At 35.5% G+C, this 24001-nt stretch overlaps 1 protein-coding gene across 1 annotated transcript in view; it reads right to left on the reverse strand.

Annotated features, from left to right (window-relative positions):
* LOC148956849 (nose resistant to fluoxetine protein 6-like) overlaps positions 1 to 24001 on the reverse strand; it is a 115212-nt gene that overhangs the window by 16279 nt on the left and 74932 nt on the right. The window contains exons 8-9 of the mRNA XM_089092240.1: positions 13486 to 13624; positions 4806 to 5002 (exon numbers count right to left, since the gene is read on the reverse strand). Of these exons, the coding sequence (XP_088948366.1) occupies positions 4806 to 5002; positions 13486 to 13624 (336 nt within the window). The remainder of the gene's footprint in view (positions 1 to 4805; positions 5003 to 13485; positions 13625 to 24001) is intronic.

Raw genomic sequence — 24001 nt, forward strand, 5'->3', positions numbered from 1 at the left:
ATCGTTGGAAGAAAAAGAAGTCTTTGTCCCTTTACCTGAGCAATTAAAAGAAACAAAGGTTTGGCGAAATGTCTTTCATAATAAAAAAAACACTACCTGAGTCAAAAGAAGACTCAAATATAGGCTCAAATCTATATATAGAAGCCTGCCGCTTGCCCCATACCTTGTTAACAAAAGGTTCGGCGACATGTATTTCATAATGACGAAAGACAAGCTGAATCTTAGCAAAAAAATTGAAAATAATAGCGATTGGTTTTTTTTCACACGGATAAGGTCATCAACGCCTACCATACTTTTGAAAATCAGAAATATGGACTGGATAAATCGTTGGAAGAAAAAAGAAGATTTTTGTCCCCCCCACCTGAAAAATTAAAAGAAACAAATGTTCGGCAATATGTCTTTCATAGTGACAAATGACAAGCCAAGGCAAAAGAAGAAGTTTTTGTTCCACCACCTGAACAATTGAAAGAAACTATGGTTCGACGATATTCCTTTCATAATGACAAAAGACAAACCGATGCAAAAGTTAAAGGTCCGATAAAAAAAAGTAATTTTACAAAGGCACCATTTCCAATTTAAGGTCGATATGGACGTCACGACATCAAGAAAGATTTGCTTCAGGTCTCAGTATTGATGTTGTCGTATTTGACGGTCCAGGTTGTTGAATTTCAGATCTTGTCACGAGTAGTTCAGGTGTTGTTCCACAGAATCATAATTTATAGTAACTGCAACTGCAAGTTTTCATTTTGGGGCCTTACAACAGACATTATATTATATAAATAACTGTCATATTGGATATTCAATAATCTCATTTATTGTATGCAAGATATCATGTACGAAAATAATTATATGATGTTCATATTTTTGATTTTCAAGGGCATGGTAGGTATTGATGACCCTATCCATGTCAAAATCCAAAACCCAATCATCATCGCTATGATTTTCAATCGGTTTGCTTCATTAAACCTAGGCTTATCTTTCGTCATTATGAAATACATATCGCCAAATCTTTTTTTTTTAACGAAGGTATGTTAGGCATGGATGACCTTATCCTTGTCAAAATCCCAAACCCAATAATCATCGCTATCATTCTAAATTTTGACACGTTCTGATTCTCGCTTGCCATGTTGATTTTTTTAGGTTGATTTTTGTCCAGGTTGATTGTCCAGGTTGTCTCCCCCCCCCTTTTAAGCATCCACAGAAACAGGTCAGTTTACTTTATTATATCTTTATCTTTATGGTACTATATGACTCATTTTTCAGTTTTCAATATTATTTTCACTTAATTTAGGAAAATTCCCTCCGATTCCCCCCCCCCCCCCGCGCAAGATTTTGACGAAACTACGCCAATGATTCTAAGTGTTCCTAAATTGGGTCAATCAATTCTATATATAGAGATGTGATTAGTATTAAGCATTACTGCTTAACGAGCAACAGAAACAAAACATGTCAATACTGTGAATTGAGTTTTGAAGGACAAAAGAGCAAGAGAGTTAAAAAGTGATCATTTGACGTTATTTTTATTTTGTAATTGATTTTTTCCTTACTGAGTAGTTCAGGAGCACTAATTTATGAACATATAGGGAGAGGGATGGATTTTCATGTTAAAGAGGCAAGAAAATTAATTTCTCAGCATCAAGGGGGGAGGAATTTTTCAATTCTTATAATGAAATTAAAAAAAAATATATTGGCCAAAAAAATTTTTTTTTTATTCTAGGAATCTAGGGTGTACTATTCTATTACTAGCCTGTACTAGCCTATTACTGTCCTGGCTTAGTTAAGAAAGGTCCATTTACTTAATCATTCAAGAAGGTCACCGTGATATATTCATTTAGTTTATAAAGCTTAGTGCGTGATTTGCGCTTTACTGAAAAACAAGATATATTATATATATTCTTTTTTATATTTATAAGATAAAAAAATAGAAATAAATACAATATTGACTTGTTGAGATTTCTAGGAGTTAATATAGTTCTCTATTAAATATTCAGTCAATTTTCATTAGTTCTTTCCAGACAACTTGATTCTTATATTGATATCTCACACAACTTTTATTCTTAAAGTTCATATTTTTTGTCCTGTTTTAACAAATCTCTCACCAGACAACTGACCTTGTGTCACTAGATGAAAAGATCTTATTTCCAGATCTGGTTTCAAACTTGACACAAAAGATCAAGGTAAAACTGTTACAACCAGCTATACCAACTTAACTGCGTTTAGTTTGAAAATAAGTTGACATAAAAAATTCTTCTTAAAATTCTGTATAACAAGGTTTTATAAACGTTTTGAATAAAAACATTGTGTGGTAGTTCTGTTACTCAGTAGACAGATTAAAAGAAATATTACAAGAGCTGAAAGCGAGGCAGTTTAGAAGGGTAGATTATAAACCTTAGTCCTAGTGATTTCAACAACGGCTACTATGATAGCACCCTCTTCATTCTTTCCGGTCTTCATATTTCGGAAACGGCAATTAATATACACTGTTCTGGTATCATATAGAGCTTTATGATGGCCCTTTCAAGCTAAATTTTTGGAGGGCGATCGAAAATAAAAGCTATATTTTAAATGAGCTCTTAAACAACTCTTTGATGATTCAGTACTGCACTATAGAGAAGATAGCGAAAGTCAGAAAAAAGACACATCAAAATACAAAACCCTATACAAAATAAGTGAATTTCGCTATTGTTATAGGTGCGGCTGAAATTATCCTGTGTAGAGTTTTGACAATACCGTTTTCAGTTGTGTAACAATTTAATATTATTAATTGATTAATATTTTGAAAATCTTGACAACGATTAGCGATACACTAAAAATAATTCGTTAACTAGTTAAGATAACAAAACATTATATGGCGTTTTTTAGATTATTTTCGTAATAACGAGCTGCCATCAATTTCCTTTTCAAACAGTCTTTAAATAACAAAATCTAGCGTTAAGTCCAAAGCTACCAATTCACAATCTTATAGATGTCACTGTTTACATTTAAAGATGTCTCTGCACCAAGCTTTTTTAATATTTGAAACTTTTGGCTACTTTGGGCTATGGTTCACTCCTTGATAGGTAAAAAGCGTCATGGTTGTAGCTATTGCTGCAACCATGATAAATAAATCTATCAAAGACTATTCAAAGATTTTCCTTTCAATATGCAAACTGTCGTAAAATTTCTATGTTTGAGAGCGGCAGCGTTTATATGCTACACCGTAAATCTTAAAAACGTCATGCAACTTTAACTATTTCATGTTGACTACAATCTACGAGGTCAAGTGTACGAAGATCATTAGATGCACTAATTAGAAATGTGTTATTAGAGAGAAGCTTTTACTTGCAAAAATTTTTACTTAAGATAAATTTCACTCACAGCTTCAAGACAAATAAACATGTTCTTTGATGGAAATATGAAATTTTCATCAGGGGGCTCCAAACACATGTCAGTAGAAACAGGGATAGAAGGTATCCTAGACTAGGTACATTTGGCGTAGGAAAAGGAAACAGTAACGATTGGAGACTAATGTAATTTCAAAGGTATAACAATCTACTTCTAACCATAACAGTATTCGATTATAAAATGGACCATAGGCTAACGTGGGATTCACATGATGGTAAGACAGCTAAACTTATTGATTTATGTTATTCTAAACCTAATTCTGAAAGGACAGATACAAGAAACTAGGATATTTAGGAATGCTACTATTGATGTCAAAAGTAAAGATCACCATCTAGCATGGTTTAGTAAATACAAAGCTGAAATTTAGGAAGGGTAACTACCTTCCGAGAAAGCATGATGTTGGTAGACTCCAGATAAGAATTTGAGAGAAACTTTCCAGGAACTTTTGAATATTCAAATAGAGACTATAACATATGGATGGTATAATTTTAGAATATAATTTGTAAAGTCTCTGATAATGCCTTACGGAAGAAAGTTAAAAACGCAACTAGGAATATATATATATATATATATATATATATATATATATATATATATATATATATATATATATATATATTTATGTATGTGTATATATATATATATGCATATATATATGTATATGTTTTGGACCAACCACCTAGGGCTATACAAAAAGAAAGGTGTTTCCGAAGTATGTCGCAAGTGAAGATTTAAGGGGAGTGGAAACTCCTGGAGGGGGGGTAAAGAGAGAAGTTTCGAATATATTAGTATGGAGGAGGAGCGTGTGTAGCAGTGTTGGCCTCAGGTCTTTGATACTGCAGTGAGTTGTTAGTAGTCGTAGTATTTATTTCCAAAAAGAAGATAGGGATCTAAGTAGTCTTTAAAGGGTATAGCGGGTTTTAACAGTTTTAGCTAGATTTTTATGTATCAAATTTGAAGCAAGATCTGAAAATTAGTAGTCGTCTATTGAAATCAAAGCATTCTGATTGCACGAGAGATATTACAAAGTGTCATTGTGGTTGCCCATTGTAACTGAAGGTACAAAAAAAATAAGTAACAAAATATACTAGCAAAAAAATTAGTTTCATTAAAAAATTTTTGAAAGAATTCTTTTTTTTTCATTTATTGCTTATTCAAGAAGGGTAGCTATTTTTTTAAATTGTCTCAGTAATAATTTTTTTTTTGCAAAAATAGATTGAAGGGAGTTTTGAAAAAAATCGCTTGAAATCCCTTAAAAATAGTGCTGGTTTTGAAAAAAAAAATGTACTATTAAAATCACTGTGATAATAAGCATATAAACAGATGTTTTTATTCCCATGCTTAAAAAATCGAGAAAATCAAATTTTAGCCTGTTTATCTCTGATATATGTTTTTTTCTTATCTAAGAAATAACTGCTTACTCATTTCCGATAAATAATTCTGTAGGAGGCATATCCCAGATGATCATCAAAGTTGCCGCAGTGATGCAACTGGTGGTTGTGATAAATACTATGGTTAGTAATCCTATCAGCTCATGTCTAAATATAAGCCAAATTAGCAAAACAGCCACGATGAAAATCTGAAATTCAGCACAAAGATACCAGGTTTCGCCAAGACACTAAAAAAAATAAAAATATTAATTGTGTAGGCTTACTTTTATTTTGTATCTTCCTTTTCAAAAGGTCAGAAGCTGGCTTCAAATGGCTTGTTTTGAATGGCTTGAAAATGGCTTCAATTGGCTGGTTTTTAATAGGATTTTAATAGACATGTGCTTTTTCGTGTCATGTATATTGTAAAAAACTTCATGAATTAGGATTTACCTGAGAATTTTCACGAAATATTCTTATGACTTAAACTCTGTCTATAGATCTAATGGTGATTTTTAAAGAAAGGCATAAAATTAGAATAACCTAGGCTAAAGATGTTTTCTCACAATTAAAAAAGCTTGGAAGTATAGGAAGTTATGTCTGCAAACCAAGATTATGATATTGGAAGCTAAAGTGATGACAGCGGTCAAATTTGGTTTTTAAGCATGGGTGCTCCGAAAAGCAGATGAAGATTTGCTAGATGTTTTCCAGAGAAATCGTCTACGGACTGTTCTGGGAACCGGGCTTTCTGACTCTGTTCCAAACAGTAGGCTGTACGAAAAGTGTAGTTCAATCCCACTTTCTACTCCTATAAACAGAGAAAGGCTGAGATGGCAAGGGTAAAATTCTAATATAAGCCCTATAAAGCCTTAATTAATAGGGTATAAAGCCTTAATTTTGGAACAAAAATCATTTGAGGAATGTTAATTTTATGAGCTTATTTCAAGAGCATAAATTATGTCAAATTCCCCTCTGAGTGGTTGTGTCGTTTTTAATATCTATGACGCATAAAAAATTACAACAGAAAAAAAATGACTAAACAGCTAGAGAAAAGGGCATGGAACAAGAGACAGCAAAATTACGTTGAATTACAAACGAAAATGTTACACAACAAAATTCGTGGATAAAAGACAAAGCAAGATTACATTAAATGAAGAAACTTGTTTGATTAGCATGTGTGAGTTGTGAAGGATAAACAGGAGAGAGGAATTGACTATAGTATCTCTGACACGTGTAAAAAAATCCACAGGATGACAAATGACTCCGAACAGAAAAAAAGGCAAGGAACAAGAAACAGCGAAAATTGTATTGTATTGCAAACGAAAGTGAACTTAAACCCAAAAAATCAAAGGATAATTATGCTATTGCGGAATTTAGATGATAATTTCAAAAATTACAATAGAATGAAGAACTTGTTTTCCTAGCATTGCAAGAGATAAATGGAATGGTGGAACCTTACTCACGTCATAATTTCTTAGTTCAACTGAAATTTCTGATTTGCCACCCAATGAATCGAAAAAAAGAATTAAACGAAGATTGTGCCATACTTAATTTGATATACAAGAGGACAGAAATATTGGAAAATCCTTGAGTGTTAATGAATTATATAGCAACGTAATTAAAGAAAAAGTATAAAGGCTAGGACAAATCTGGGAGAGAAGTTTCTGACATCTATGATATCAAGTTTATACGAAATTTGATTATTCATAATTTAGTATAATCCGAACAGTTAAGGCAAAAATCAGGTAAAAATGTCTGAAGTAATGATGCTTGAAAATGAAGCGCAACGTCATCTCTGGCTAGCACACAAGTAACAACAGACATCACACTAAATCCTAAATGAAAATAATGGACGAAAAAATCTGCTATTAGAATATTTGCAACCGAAATGGTCATACCGAATCGTAAAGTAAAATCTGCGGTTAGAAGAGAAGTGACTCTAAGAATCCCAACGGGTCTCAAGAGAAAACAAATCCTCTTAAATGGAGGATGTTTTGATGCATTAATAGGAAAGGGGATTTACTGATTGACTTTGTCTTAAGGAGCACAGGAAAGGCAATGGGAGAACATGGAATCAAACGGAGAAGAAAAAATTCCAGGACTTAGATTATGCTGATGAAAGCACCCTAGATGAAAGTGTGAGCAAAATGAACGAGCTTTTAGAGGTTTTGCGAGTTGAGGGTGCTAGAATAGTTTAAAAACTAATGCTAAGAATACTAATTTGCTAAGGTTAGGGATAAGTGAAGAAAAAGGTGACATTGGGTAACGGAAGTAGATAGCTAGGTTATACTTTCACGACAGCAATAGCCAAGTTTATTCTCTAAGGCGCTCTTGAGAACCAATGAACTGTATCAAGACCAGGTGCCCTTGAGAATCAAAAAACTCTTTCAAGACCAGATGCTCATGAAAGTCACATGAAAGTCACTAGTAGTGAAATGACTTAGGATTTTTGATGCATAACAGATTCTGAGAGTTTTATGACTCTCATTCGATTTACATTTCATTAAGACTCGTACAATAAGTAAATATAAAGCGGAATTTTAAGTTTATTATATTAATTGACATGGGCACTATCTATTTATTTTTTAACTTTTATTTAGACCAGGGTACTTTGTATAGAAGGAATTGCTGTAGAAACTTCGAAAATGGCTCATTCGATTGGAATTTAAAAGGACTAGTGCTCCTTTTAATAGTTGGAGCCAATTGGAGGCCACCTCCCCCCCCCCCAACACCCATCATTTTCCCAAAGAAATTCAATAAAAATTTAGAGATGGCCATTTTGTTCAGCGTAGTTGAAAAGTCCGGAAAATATTTCTTTGAGGATGACCCTCCCCCCCAGAATCCAGGGTTGTACGTTATGCCTGGGGTCATATAAGGTTTTCATAGAAAGGGTGGTTTTATACACTTCGGAGAGGACTCATTGGATTGGAAATCCGAAGTTCTAGTGTCTTTTTTAAGAGTCAAAGTGATATTAGGGCAGCCACACCCCACACGTTGTATTTTCCGAAATGCATCTGATAGAAATTCTGAGTGTAGCCATTTGTTCAAAAAATAGTCCAAGGATCACACAAACAAGGCCTTTAAGGTTTACATAACCCCCAGAGTCTGGTGGAAAGGGTTGTAAGTTATGCCCCGGGGGCATATAAAGTTTTCATGGAAGGAGTCGTCGATTGAACTTTAGAGAAGCTCATTTGATTGGAAATGTAAAATTCTAATTCTCTTTTATAACTTGTCACTAGGAAGACCCAAAAATCGAAAATTTACAATTACTACAAATGATGGTTCTCTATTTTGACAAAGGGTTACAAAAATTCAAATGCCTTAAAAAAGAAAACCAAAAGTCTAAAGATTAGTACAAATCGTTGTAAGAAATAGGACAAGCTTCAATAATCAAATATCGTTGAACAGACGCAGCATGAAAAGACACTAAATTGCGTGAAGAGCAAAAAACTGGTAATTGCAAAAATATTTATATATATTTTAACAAGAGATTACAACAATTCAAAAACCTAAAAAAAAAAAATTGAAAGCATAGTAGATATCGTTGCTAGATATTGGACTTGCTTTAATAATCAAATATCGCTGAAAAGGCCGCAATATAAAAAGACAGAAAATTGTCTTAAATTGCCTGCGGTTAGAAGACAAGCGACAATGAGAATCCATATATAGAAGCCTGCCGAGTGCCGAGTGCCAGGGTCCGGCGGCGGAGCAGGGGGATTCTACGACTGGGTCAGATAAAAAAAATAATACGTAGAACACACTTTACTCTGTACCAAATGATCAGTACTTAGTGATTACATGGCACTGATTGCAAAAAAAAAAAAAATCCTAAAAGAAACATGTAAAAAGGTCCGGCAGAGCAATTATAAGCTATCCAAGATAGTCTTGCGATCTTTACGAAGCATTCGAAACCCGTTAAGGCAGGTCATATTTCTTCTGATGAGCCCTAATGGAAGGTTTTGGTTTGTTTTGGTTTTGTGTTGCATTTAATTCAATCTTTGGCATTGAAAATATCTTGATGAAATCGTGTATACTTTGATACCACTAGAGCCCACTGTCCTATAGATAGGACAGCTTGTATCTCAGAAACCGGAAACAGGAAAAATCTATAAAAGCATTTTTGGCCTACTTATGTGATAAAAAGAAACTGGTGAAAAGGACAACTAGAATCTCCGATATTTTTTTCTTGGGCCTTAAAAGATTAAAAGGCGCCGAGAATAGAATTGAAATATAGAAATCCAGAACAATCCTTGGAAATTCTGAACAATCCTTATAAATCAAGTTGTGGGGGGGGGGTTATGGATTTGACGACGCCCATAGGGAGTAGGCTATACTATTACAAAAAGAAGCTACTACAAAAAGTCTTATACATCTTAGACAATGATAAGACAGCCCTTAGTCTTCAATGACCCATCCTCCAAGGGTCCAAATGCTCCTTATCCCCCCCCCCGCTTTTTGCCCCCTTATTTATTTTATTTTTTAAAAAAAATTTTGGACTTGAGATTTTTCTACTTAGAATTTTTTTGGCTTAGAATTATTTTGGACTTGAATATTTTTTTGTAATCAGATTTTAGTACTGAGAATTTATTGTACTTAGAATTTTTCATTTAGAGAATCTACTGGGTTTTTGGAAAAAATTAGTATGATCATAGTAAGGTTCACTTCAATAAATCGGATTTTGTATTAACTGCGTAGAAGCCCATTTGACAAAGGTCCAATGAATCAATCAACCAAAAAGATTAAAAAGAAATACGAAGAACCTGCTGGGTTTTTGGAAAATGTTAGTATGATCATACTAAATTAAACTTCAACAAATCTGGTTTTACATGGACTGTTCACAGGCCGATTTGACCAAGTCCAATGAAACAATCAACCGAAAAGATTAAAAAGTAATTTGGAGAATCTACTGGGTTTTCAGAAACTGTTAGTATGATCGGAGTAAATTTGACATCAGTAAATATAATTTTGCATACACTGTTCAGAGAGCCATTTGACCAAGTCCAATGAAACAATAAACTGACAATATTAAAAAGAAATTTTGAGAACCTACTGGGTTTTTGGAAAATGTTAGTATGATCATAGTAATGTTGACTTCAATAAATCAGACTTTGCGTACGCTCTTCAGCGGCCCAGTTGACCAAGTCCAATGAAACAATCGACCGTAAAGATTGACAAGGAATCCAGAGAATGTACTTGGTTTCCGGAAAATATTAACATGATTATAGCAAAGTTGACATCAGTAGCTCCGATTTTGTATACGCTATTCGGAGCCCCAATTCACCAAGTCTAATAAAACAATCAAGCGAAAAGATTAAAAATTAACTTGGAGAATCTACTGGGTTTTTGGAAAATGTTAGTAGACCCATGTTAAGTAAAGTAAAGTTGACTTCAATATATATGATTTTGCATACACTGTTAAGAGACCCATTTGACCAAGTCCTAATGCAAAGAGTATAAGGAACTGATGGGAGAGGGTCGTTTTTGTACGAGTTTTATAGGAACTCTTGCTAATAGTATGACACTCAAAAGGTGCACTAAAGAAATATGTCTCCTAGTTAGATTACTTTATTGCTGAAGAATTCGTTTCCTATATCATATCCTACATGGGTGTACAGAAAATTGACAAAAAAGGTAAACTAAACCCTTAAACTTTTTTAAAGGCGTAATAAGAAATTAAAGAACAGACAAAAAAAAAACAAACAGCCCAAGAATTTCATAAATACCATATTTAGCTTCTTCCCATAGTTTTACAAAACTGCTTATTTACTCGCTTTCTTTGAACCAATCTTGTCCATGGTAGGTTGGTAAACGAAATATGTGTATGCACAATTTTTTATATATAAGAAAAGCGTGTTATTTCATTCTTGTTAAAAAATATCAGCTCTAAAACCATGGAACTTATTTTCTAGATTTGTTTTTGTCCGTAGAAACTGTTCGTGGTGGTGCTGAACTTTTATTACTGATGCTGAATTTTAATAGTTTCTAGGCATCCCTAAACTTTCAATAAAATGTTTTTGATTAGTTTTAGTCAAGATTGAAAGAGTCCTTGAGATGATTAAACTTTTTTTAAAATTCAGAGCCCTAGAGTAATATCAAAAAGAGGATATAGTATTGGCAGTTTTTTAGAAATATGAGGTAACACAACAGCAAAGATCTGATCTCCACAATTTTGTCGCTTATCCAACAAAATTAACGGTTGCGAAGTGTTGCAACCATGTGTCTTAAAAAGTCATTGGACAGAACTAACAAAATAAACATAGTACATATTGTATTTGACATAGTACAATGTATTTGATATATAATGATATTGATTGCTGGAACCTCATCAAAATCAAAATGTTAGTTCACTATTAATTTTATTTTTCAATGTTGAAAATATAAAACAAAATATTTTCTTGAAGACGGAAAAAGCTTTGTTCAACTTCCTGAACAGTAAAAATTAGAGATTCAAACTCTTTTAGGATGCTTATTAATGAACAAAATATACGTTAATGTAAAATAAAAAAAGCCAACACACTAGTTGCAAAATATGGTCATATAAAGTTCTAAATGCCACGCTTAGTCTCCTTCTGTTTTTGTTTACATTGTTTGAAATTGCAAATGTGTTTAGCAAAACTAATTACAAGAAATGGCTATAGTAGAGGACTAAGCACCATTTTGCGTACACTATGTTCCTTCCTGTGCTATTTGGGGAGATTACGTTCCTTGCCACCTTTCCAGAGCATGTACTTATGGATTTGCTCGGTTTATGTTCCTTCCTGTGCTATTTGCTTGGTTTACGTTCCTTGGCACCTTTCCAGAGCATTTACTTATGGATTTGCTCGGTTTATGTTCCTTTCTATGCTATTCTGAGGGTTTATGTTCCTTCCTATTCTATTCTAAGGGTTTATGTTCCTTCCCATGCTATTCTAAGGGTTTATGTTCCTTCCTATGCTATTCTAAGGGCTTTATGTTCCTTCCTATGCTATTCTACGGGTTTATGTTCCTTCCTATGCTATCCTAAGGGTTTATGTTCCTTCCTATGCTATACTAAGGGTTTATGGTCCTTCCTATGCTATTCTAAGGGTTTATGTTCCTTCCTATGCTATTCTAAGGGTTTATGTTCCTGCCTATACTATTCTAAGGGTTTATGTTCCTTCTTATGCTATTCTAAGGGTTTATGTTAATTCCTATGCTATTCTAAGGGTTTATGTTCCTTCCAATGCTATTCTAGGAGTTTATGTTCCCTCCCATGCTATTCTATAGCGCTATGTTCCTTCCTATGCTACTCTAGGAGTTTATGCTCCTTCCTATGCTATTTTAGGAATTTATGTTTCTTCCTATGCTATTCTATAGCGCTATGTTCCTTACTGTATTATTCTATTGGACCTATACACCTTTTCAAAGAGAGTGAGGACCCCCTCACACGGCCTTATACTTCCTCGACGCTATGTTCCTTCCCATGCTATTCCACGACGCTATGTTCCTTCCTGTGTTATTGTATAGGACCTCTACACCTTTTCAAAGAGAGTCAGTACTCCCTAACACCAATGTTCCATGGTACCGACCTTGAGATTTTGTATAAAATGCTCATGCGTTACAATTAAATTTTCATAATTTTCTAACATACCATGGATAGCACATTTGATATTATTGACTTTGAAGCTATGGATACATTGATTTATACTGTGAGTTCAGTTTACTAAATTGTCTTAATTTATTTCCAAATAAAATCATTTCGCCACCCCACTGTAAATTCAAATTCATGGTATATCCCCACCACCTCCCCCCAACAATACAAACTCTACAATATGATGATTATAGTCGCTAGAAAACGTAAAAATACGCTCTTTTATCCATTACGTATACACCATCTCCCCTCCGCCCCTCTGTTTACAAGCTTAATTCATTCACTAGAAATAGTTCTTTCATTCAAAAAATGTCATTTTCTCGTTCATACCTTTAAAACGTGCTTTCGTTGCAATCTAGATTAAAACCATGTGTGTTTAACTTTTTTTACAAAAGGGTGATTTTCATAAGACAAAAACTTCACACGCTTGTGTCACCGGCACAGATTAATGACACATGTGTTTGTGTAATTCAAGACACTTCGAAAGAGAGATTGTTTTTTGGCCAAATTAAACGAGATACTCTATTTTCAATTGTATTTGATGAAAGCAAATGGATTTCACAGATGATTAAGAGGCTTTTATAAAAATATAAGGCGGGGAAGGGGGGCAATGTATCAATTCTAACACCTTCGTTGTAAAGTGAAAAACAAACTATTTCTTCGCATGAAAAGTAAGGGGAAGGGGGTGGGAGTTTTTTGTGCAGACACGTATACCCTTTGACAAGAAAAATAATGTGGTAATTCTGACACGCATCATTGAAGTTTAGTGTTTGGTTAGCTTTTAATTATACCATATTTATGGCTGACTATTTTTAGATCTATATTTTAAATCATTGTATTGGATTTGATGCAGCGGGGGTACTAATTTTTCTTCTGTAAAAAGGGGAATCTTTTTTACATACTAAATTTTGTCTTCTTTTTAAGGACAATTTTGAATAATGCCTGCCTCCCCTTCAAAAGAGATTTAAGGCTAATTGCGCTACTCCAGTGAAACAACTGGAGATAGCTGGCCCATCGAGAGCCCCCCACATCCCTTCCAGACTGGCGCTGCCTGTCTAAGCCCCATCCGTGCCAACCCCTATGCAGCCAGGTAGAAAGCTAAAAAGAGAGTGGATGGCTGCTCACATGTTGGTGAGCCCCGCTGCTCCAACCCCCCAAGCCAGTGACATCGCAGCCGCCACCATATCTTTGCAAGAAATGGACGTCACCGTCCCATCTATCCCCCATCATGCTTTGCCAGGACCATCCAGCACTCAACTGCAGTCTAAATTTGGAAATGTGAGCATTTTTACGCAATGTACTTTACTTTATTGCTATTACAAATAGTAGATTTGTAAAAATCGGGTAGATTTGTAGGAAAAGGAATCTGCTTCTAGTCTGATCGCTATTTTTCATTGATGGCTAGATTTGTAGGAAAAAAGAGTCAGTTTTGTTTAATGAAGTATAAAGACAATTATTGAGTTGATTTTATTTCTTTTACCGTATTTTATTGCTATTAGTCAAACGTTGCGATGTTTGTGCGCGTTTGTGCGCATGTGTGTGTGTGAGCGTGTACGTATGTGTGTGTGTGTGTGCGTGTGTGCTATTAACAAAATTTTTAATTTATTATGCACTGGTTTTATAAATAATGCTATAAGCAAAAATTTGTAATTTATTATGCATTTGTTTGATAAATACGAATCCAATTAAGAAAAAAAAACAACATTAAATGGATGGATTTGTAGGACAAGGAATCTGCTTCTAGTCTGATCACTATTTCTTATGGATGGCTAGATTTGTAGGAAAAAAGAGTCAGTTTATTTTTAATGAGCTATTAAGACAATTATTGAGTTGATTTTTTTTTACCGTATTTTATTGCTATTAGTCAAACGTTGCGATGTGTGTGCGCGTGTGTGCGCATGTATGGGTTTGAGCGTGTACGTTTGTGTGTCTGTGTGTGTGTGTCTGTGTCTGTGAACGTGTTTGCGTGTGCGTATGTGTGTGTGCGCGTATGTGCGCATGAGTGTGTGTGCGTGTGTGTGTGTGTGTGTGTGTGTGAACGTGTGTGCGTGTGTGCTTGTGCGTGTGTGCCCTTGTGTTTGTGTGTGTGCGTGTGTGTGTTTGAGCTTGTACGTGTGTGTGTTTGTGCATGTGTGCTATTAACAAAATTTGTAATTTATTATGCACTTGTTTTAAAAATAATGCTATAAGCAAAAATTTGTAATTTATTATGCATTTGTTTGATAAATACGAATCCAATTAAGAAAAAAAAACAATATTAAACGGACAGATTTGTAGGAAAAGGAATCTGCTTCTAGTCTGATCTCTATTTTTTATGGATGGCTAGATTTGTAGGAAAAAAGAGTCAGTTTTTTTTAATGCGCTATTAAGACAATTATTGAGTTGATTTTTTTTTACAAAAAAAATTTTTTGTTTACACACACACAAACACATGCGCAAACACGCGCACACACATCGCAACGTTTGACTAATAGCAATAAGATACGGTAAAAAAAAATAAACAAAAAATTGCGTCACACCAACTACCCAATGTCATTATCAGATAAGGAGCAACTGGCACTAGAAAGGTGGACAATTTGTTGGGTTTGTAGGAGTGCTCTTGCCTCAAAAGAAGCTGTCCAGGGTCACAATCACCTTATTGACCCCAATTCAACGGGAAAAGTAACTTTCGGGGGTGGGCTCACAATTCATGTAATATGAAAATTAAAAGCAGCTCTTCCTTCCGCTTTTTATACATAACTCAAACTACGATCTGAAGTTTTTGCTACCAGCAATGGCACATATTCAAAGAAATGGAGCTGTGGATAATGCATGGGTGATAGACAGCTTTTCCTACAAAATCATTCGTAAATCATCGGAAAAGTTGCTTGTTTTGGAATTTATGTAGAGATATGTTGTAGAGATAAGACGACTTTGAGTACACGAATAAAATTCGCTTTTTAGAGTCCTACATTTTTTCCCCAAATCATTGAGCGAATTAATGCAAGTGCAGAAAAACGATGACGGCTGCAACGCTTTTCCCCTTCTCAAGCAACAATTTCCAAATGATTTATATAATTTGTTGACGGTCAAGTGAATATATCCTTAAGATTATTACTGTTCCATGTCGAGACTTGCCGAGGAAACTATTCCCTCGATCAAATCGTTTTACGACAGTCTACACGATTGTAGGTGCACCCCCGATGAATACAGTTTTGCTACAAAAGTGAGGGCAAAGGGAGGGTGTAAAAATGGGTTTGACTATTGCAAGCTGTATTTGTCGAGTTATGTGTTAACTTTGTTAGACATTATGTGTAAAAATACGGACAAAATCTATGGCGAATTTAATCTTGATTTAGGGTATTATTTTTCAACTCCTCATCTGGTAATGGACCTCTTCCTAAAAATTAGCGGGGAAAAAATCGGGCTGATCACCGATATCGATCAGCACTTGTTCATCGAGAGGTCAATAAGGGGTGGATATGTTTCTCACGTGGATCGTATCTTGGAAACTGATCCAACTGGAGAGAAGACGGGGACATAATCAGATGCAGTTTTCCTTCAAATAAATTCTCTCTACCCCTCAGCCATGTCCCATTATGCGCTGCCCTGCGATGACTAAAAATGGCTCAATGACCCTCAAGCCTCGAATTTTCCCAACATTGACAGTGTTGAGGAGAATGGGCAGGTTGGATGGTTTTTTTAAATTGATGGGGAGATACCACTTTAGCTTCATGATTCGGTAAAAGATTTTGTTTTTCCATGCATCAATAGACCTTTGACTAGGGCCTCTTTGAACCCTCGCAACAGACGTTTAGTCAAGGTGGACGGATTGCATTGGTCACCTTCAAAACAAAAACTTATTGCTGACCTTCTGCCGAAGAAAAATATTGTTTTACATCATGTGGCTTTAAAATGGATATGCAACAACGGTTTCAACGTCACAAAGATTTATAGAGCCCTCCAGTTTAGTCAAAAACCCCATCCGAAAACGTTTGTTGACACTTTTGTCAAGAAACGTTCTGAAGCGCAGACAAAAGCCGAAAAAGAAATTTATAAGCTTATTTTAAATTCGGCTTTTGGTAAAATGTGCGAGAGTGTTCGCAATAGGAATCGTTGTGACGTCGTGACCGATCCCAAACAATGCTCGAATTATTGCCGATCAATATTACACTTCATTTACAATCATTGGCCCGGACATGGTACTATTGAATAGAAAAAAGAAGCATTGTCCTGAATAAAAATATTCCTGTAGGCAGTGCGATCTTGGAGATCTCTAAAATGCTCATGTTAGAATTCTACTACAATGTGGCTAGGGTACAGTGGCCGGAGAAGGGGCAAGTAGAGGTCTGCTACGGGGAAACAGATTCTCTACTGCTAAAAGTAAAAACCCCAAACCTACTTGAAAATTTGGCGCACGGTGAAATCATCAGCTCGCGGATGGACTTCACCAATTGGAGTGGGCCTTACCCAGAGCTAGTGAAACGTTGGGCACCCAAATCAACTTTTATTTTTTAAATTAAAAATATGACGCTACTTGATTTCTCATGGTATTTAGCACGAAGGTGTACTTTATACTACAACACGGCGAGAAAATCAAAAAACGTTGCAAAGGAGCGACTACGCGCCTTATAGATAACAATTTTGTCATGCACATCTTTAAGAACTGTATTGTTCAAAATACAATTCCACAAGCAAAATTGTTGGGAATTCGTTCACTGAACTAAAGGAACTTCACTGTAAATATAGAAAAAATTGCCATGAGTACCATTTCCGACAAGGTCTATGTTTGTCAAGACGGTGTGAGTACCTTCCCCCTGGGGCACTATTGAACTTCCGACCGAGCCGAATGTGCTATCCATAGGGAAAGTCTCAGTTTGAGTAAAGTCCAATAAATATCCCAAAAACTTGGGGGGGGGGCTCTCGGCCGGGGGGCCTCGCAGCCCGGGGGGGGGGGAATGTTGCCGGCCGGCCGCCAGTAGGGGACGCGCCGCAACTACCAAAGTTATCTTTTTTGACTTAGAGCAGATTTTTTTTGTAAATATACATATTGCATTCAAATTAAAAAAAAGTGATGTTATTCTAAGTGTATTTTTCGTTAAATGTTGTATTTTTTATAAATAAAGTATATTTATTAAAGTGCTTTTTCTAGTGCATTTCTTTTAAATAAATGTTTTTTTTATTATAAATTAAAAAAAAGTGTATTTTTCTTTGTTTTCTATAAAGTGCTGTTAATAATACAAGAAATATGATTCTTTATTGATTTTGTTCTTCTTCTCATTATTCTTGAACGGACCAGAATTAGGGAAATTATTTAATCATTAAACAACTATAGTCTACAGTTAGTTGTCTAGGTGAACTGTTGAAGGGAACATGTATCAATTTAAAACACCATTCAGATCGTTTCTGTGTGGGCCATTAATGTCAGGCAAAACAACTCTTAACTAAAATAATTAAAAAGTGTGATAAAATGTTTTTAGATAAGCCGAAAAAATCTACTATTGTTACTGTATTTGGCAGGAGTCACACGAAAAAATAAAAGTAATTGGGACGGTGGGATTGGTGCAGATACAATTCATGCAGGGACTTGATGTTTTCAACATTATTAAACCAAACTCTTGTCTTATTATTGACGATCTGGCTGAATCTATTGAACAATGATCCTAGGAAATGCTAAAATTGTTCATCGTCCGCTCTCATCATGAACAGATTTCCATTACTCTGGTTCTACACAACCTCTTTCATCAGAGCAAATGTATGCGAACACTTGCATTGAACTGCACCTACTATATCATAGTAGTAATTAGCGCGGAAAAAATCGGGCTGATCACCGACATCGATCAGCACTTGTTCATCGAGAGGTCAATGAGGGGTGGATATGTTTTTCACGGGGATCGTATCTTGGAAACTGATCCAACTGGAGAGAAGACGGGGACAAAATCAGATGCAGTTTTCCTTCATATGAATTCTCTCTACCCCTCGGCCATGTCCCATTATGCACTACCCTGCGATGAATATAAATGGCTCAATGACCCTCAAGCCTCGAATTTTCCCAACATTGACAGTGTTGAGGAGAATGGGCAGGTTGGATGGTTTTTTTAAATTGATGGGGAGATACCACTTTAGCTTCATGATTCGGTAAAAGATTTTGTTTTTCCATGCATCAATAGACCTTTGACTAGGGCCTCTTTGAACCCTCGCAACAGACGTTTAGTCAAGGTGGACGGATTGCATTGGTCACCTTCAAAACAAAAACTTATTGCTGACCTTCTGCCGAAGAAAAATATTGTTTTACATCATGTGGCTTTAAAATGGATATGCAACAACGGTTTTAACGTCACAAAGGTTCATAGAGCCCTCCAGTTTAGCCAAAAACCCCATCTGAAAACGTTTGTTGACACTTTTGTCAAGAAACGTTCTGAAGCGCAGACAAAAGCCGAAAAAGAAATTTATAAGCTTATTTTAAATTCGGCTTTTGGTAAAATGTGCGAGAGTGTTCGCAATAGGAATCGTTGTGACGTCGTGACCGATCTCAAACAATGTGCTCGAATTATTGCCGATCCATATTACACTTCCTTTACAATCATTGGCCTGGACATGGTACTATTGAATAGAAAAAAGAAGCATTGTCCTGAATAAAAATATTCCTGTAGGCAGTGCGATCTTGGAGATCTCTAAAATGCTCATGTTGGAATTCTACTACAATGTACCTAGGGTACAGTGGCCGGAGAAGGGGCAAGTAGAGGTCGGCTAAGGGAACACAGATTCTCTACTGCTAAAAGTAAAAACCCCAAACCTACTTGAAAATTTGGCGCACGGTGAAATCATCAGCTCGCGGATGGACTACACCAATTGGAGTGGGCTTTACCCAGAGCTAGTGAAACGTTGGGCGCCCAAATCAGCTTTTATTTTTTAAATTAGAAACGGGAAGGTACATGATTTACCGTGGTAATTAGTTCGAAGGAGTTACTTTATTCTAGCACACGACATGAAAATAATAAAATGTTGCAAAAGGAGTACCAACGCGCCATGAGGATAATAATTTTGTCATGCACGTCTTTAAGAACTGTATTGTTTAAAATACAATTTCACGAGACAAATTGCTGGCAATTCGTTCACTGAACTAAAAGAACTTCACTGTAAATATAGAAAAAATTGCCATGAGTACCATTTCCGACAAGGTCTATGTTTGTCAAGACGGTGTGAGTACCTTCCCCCTGGGGCACTATTGAACTTCCGACCGAGCCGAATGTGTTATCCATAGGGAAAGTCTCAGTTTGAGTAAAGTCCAATAAATATCCCAAAAACTTGGGGGGGGGGAGCTCGCGGCCCGGGGGGGCCTCGCAGCCCGGGGGGGGGTTGTTCCGGCCGGGCGCTAGTGGGGGGCGCGCCGCAACTACCAAAGTTATCTTTTTTTTACTTAGAGCAGATTTTTTTGTAAATATACATATTGCATTCAAATTAAAAAAAAGTGATGTTATTCTAAGTGTATTTTTCATTAAATATTGTATTTCTTATAAATAAAGTATATTTATTAAAGTGCTTTTTCTAGTGCATTTCTTTTAAATAAAAGTTTTTTTATTATAAATTAAAAAAAAGTGTATTTTTCTTTGTTTTCTATAAAGTGCTGTTAATAATACAAGAAATATGATTCTTTATTGATTTTGTTCTTCTTCTCATTATTCTTGAACGGACTAGTAATAGGGAAATTATTTAGTCATTAGACAACTATAGTCTACCGTTAGTTGTCTAGGTGAACTGTTGAAGGGAACATGTATCAATTTAAAACACCATTCAGATCGTTTCTGTGTGGGCCATCAATGTCAGGCAAAACAACTCTTAACTAAAATAATTAAAAATTGTGATAAAATGTTTGTGGAAAAGCCGAAAAAATCTACTATTGTTACTGTATTTGGCAGGAGTCATACGAAAAAATAAAAGTAATTGGCACGGTGGGATTGGTGCAGATACAATTCATACAGGGACTTGATGTTTTCAACATTATTGAACCAAACTCTTGGTGGATTATTGACGTTCTGGCTGAATCTATTAAACAATGGTCCCAAGAAATGTTGCTATTGTTCACCGTTCGCTCTCATCATGAACATATTTCTATTACTCTGGTTCTACACAAACTCTTTCATCAGAGCAAATGTATGCGAACACTTGCATTGAACTGCACCTACTATATCATCTACAGAGTTGTTCGTGATTCTAGTTCGCTAATAACTCTCAATAAACAAATATATCCCGGTGCCCCCAAATATTTGCTCTCAGCGTACAATCAGGCAACTAATAAACCCTACGGCTACATCCTATTGGATCATAATCAAAATACACCCGAGGATTTACGTGTTGTCATAGATATTTTTGACAATGAAATTACAGTATATCTCCCCGTGAACAGTAAAAAGACCTATTAGTTGTTATCATGGCACTGAAGAAACTACATGAAAATAAGCATTTATTTTCAGTTCTAAGCACTTCAAAACCCTTGCTTAGGAAAGCCATACTCAAACATGGTATTGACAATTTGTTTAAATTTAACCGAGGGTAATGCTCAACTGCCAGAAGTAGTTAAGCAACAGGCTAAGCAACATCGTTCCATTGTACGTTCATTGGCCTCTAAAAACATAGGAAAGAATTTTAAAAGGAAGCGTCTTCTTCAGGCGGGCGGTAGCTTTTTCACACTTTTACTGCCAATAATTGCAGGACTTGTAAACAGTTTTCTCTAGAGAATGGCCAAACCCTATAAATTGACTCCAATAGAACTCGCTCTCTCACCCGTGGAACCCTTTGAGGGCAATCTGAGTAAATTCATTGACAACGAGAATATTGAGGATGATAAAAAAACTGCTTTTACTTCAAGATGCACTTCGCCGAGTCGACAAACATAAGCCCTATCGTGCGAAAGCCAGTGATATTGATCACAAAATAGAATCATCTCCTCAGGATTCTGCTGCTGCTGCTGCTGCTGGAACACAATTAAAGAAGAAGGAATTGGATTCAATTGTATCAAAATTTGGAAATCTAATGCCCCACTCATATCGAGAACAAAGTAAACGACTCCTAACTTATCTTCATGGAAATTGGTCAAGATCATATTCAAGTTGATAGCTATGGGAAAGGGATTATAATTCAAGGCAAGAGCTATAATCTACTTGATTTAATCTATGATATGGTTACAAATCGTAAAGGACTATTATCATTTGACGCTCATCTATACAACTTTCTAAATACATTAAACTTCCCCAAAAGCCTTATTAGCAATAGGCAAATTCTAAAAAGAATTAAATGAACATGCACCCTCAAAAGCTAACCAAACACTAAACTTCAGTGTTGCGTGTCGGAATGGCCACATTACTTTTCTTGTTAATGGGTATACGTGTCTGCACAAAGAATACCCCTCCCCCCTTACTTTTCATGTGAAGAAATAGTTTGTTTTTCACTTTACAACGAATTTGTTAGAATTGATACATTGCCCCCCTTCCCCGCCTTATATATTTATAAAAGCCTCTTAATAATATGTGAAATCCATTTGCTTTCATCAAATACAATTGAAAATAGAGTATCTCGTTTAATTTGGCCAAAAAACAATCTCTCTTTCGAATTGTCTTGAATTACACAAACGCATGTGACATTAATATGTGCCGGTAACACAAGCGTGTGAAGTTTTTGTCTTTTGAAAATCACCCTTTTGTAAAAAGGTTAAACACACATTGTTTTAATCTAGATTGCAACGAGAGCACGTTTTAAAGGTATGAATGAGAAAATGACATTTTTTGAACGAAAGAACTATATCTAATGAATGAAATAAACTTGTAAACAGAGGGGTGGAGGGAAGACGGGGTTTACATAATGGAAAAAAGAGCGTATTTTACGTTTTCTAGCGACTATAATCATCATATTGTAGAGTTTGTCTTGTTGGGGGGAGGGGGTGGGGATATACCCTGAATTTGAATTTACTAGTGGGGTGGCGAAATGATTTTATTTGGAAATAAATTAAGACAATTTAGTAAACTGAACTCACAGTATAAATCAATGTATCCATAGCTTCAAAGTCAATAATATCAAATGTGCTATCCATGGTATGTTAGAAAATTATGAAAATTTAATTGTAACGCATGAGCATTTTATACAAAATCTCAAGGGCGGTAGCAAGGAACATTGGTGTGAGCGAGTACTGACTCTCTTTGAAAAGGTGTAGAGGTCCCATAGAATAACATAGGAAGGAACATAGCGTCGTGGAATAGCATGGGAAGGATCAAAGCGTCGTGGAAGTATAAGGCCGTGTGAGGGGGTACTCACTCTCTTTGAAAAGGTGTATAGGTCCCATAGAATAATATAGTAAGGAACATAGCGCTATAGAATAGCATAGGAAGAAACATAAATTCCTAGAATAGCATAGGAAGGAGCATAAACTCCTAGAATAGCATAGGAAGGAACATAGCTCTATAGAATAGCATGGGAGGGAACATAAACTCATAGAATAGCATTGGAAGGAACATAAACCCTTAGAATAGCATAGGAAGGAACATAAACCCTTAGAATAGCATAGGAAGGAACATAAACCCTTAGAATAGTATAGGAAGGAACATAAACCCTTAGAATAGTATAGGAAGGAACATAAACCCTTAGAATAGCATAGGAATGAACGTAAACCCGTAGAATAGCATAGGAAGGAACATAAGCCCTTAGAATAGCATAGGAAGGAACATAAACCCTTAGAAAAGCATATGAAGGAACATAAACCCTTAGAATAGCATAGTAAGGAACATAAACCCTTAGAATAGCATTGGAAGGAACATAACCTCCTAGAATAGCATAGGAAGGAACATAAACCCTTAGAATAGCATAGGAAGGAACATAAACCGAGCAAATCCATAAGTGCATGCTCTGGAAAGGTGCCAAGGAACGTAATCTCCCCAAATAGCACAGGAAGGAAATATATATATATATATATATATATATATATATATATATATATATATATATATATATATATATATATATATATATATATATATATATATATATATATATATATATATATATACCTTCGGGTAAACATAAGTAATAAGAGGCCCAGGGCTTTCGATGAAATCTTGTATTGGGGAATAATTTTTTTTTCCTTCATAATTAATGAGAGGCCTAGTGCTCTTGATGAAGAACATATTTTGGGAAAAACTGAAAATCCCTTTCGTGGAGGAGTTTATGCCCGAAGCTGCCTACCAATAGTGTTTTTTTCTGTTGGTTTGTGGTGTCGGAGGCAAAGGTTACTTAGGCAGCGCTAGCGCGCTGCCTAAGTAAAGAATGATGTTGACACAATGTATTTTTTTTCTTCAGCCAGGCACTTCGTATCAAAGGAGTTGTCGTAGAAACTTCGAAAAGGGCATAGAAACATCGAAAAAGGGCGTAGAAACATCGAATTTTATTTTTTCAGTAAAGTGTAATTTTGTTCTGGCTTTGGGGAGGCGTAGGGGTTTTGCGCCCAACTTATGTTAATTTCTGCTCGTTTTGAGTTTGACTCGGTTAATTATTGTAATTTCTGTTCGTTTTCGGTTTCATTTATTTATCGATGCTGATTTGTGGTAGTTTCACGCTTGATAGATTATTTGATTTTATTTTTGCTCATTTTTTGTTTATTGGAGCTCTTTACTTT

The sequence above is a fragment of the Artemia sp. Qi Xiang Cuo genome, chromosome 1 (assembly GCF_049724085.1).
Source record: "Artemia sp. Qi Xiang Cuo chromosome 1, ASM4972408v1, whole genome shotgun sequence".
NCBI lineage: Eukaryota > Metazoa > Arthropoda > Branchiopoda > Anostraca > Artemiidae > Artemia > Artemia sp. Qi Xiang Cuo.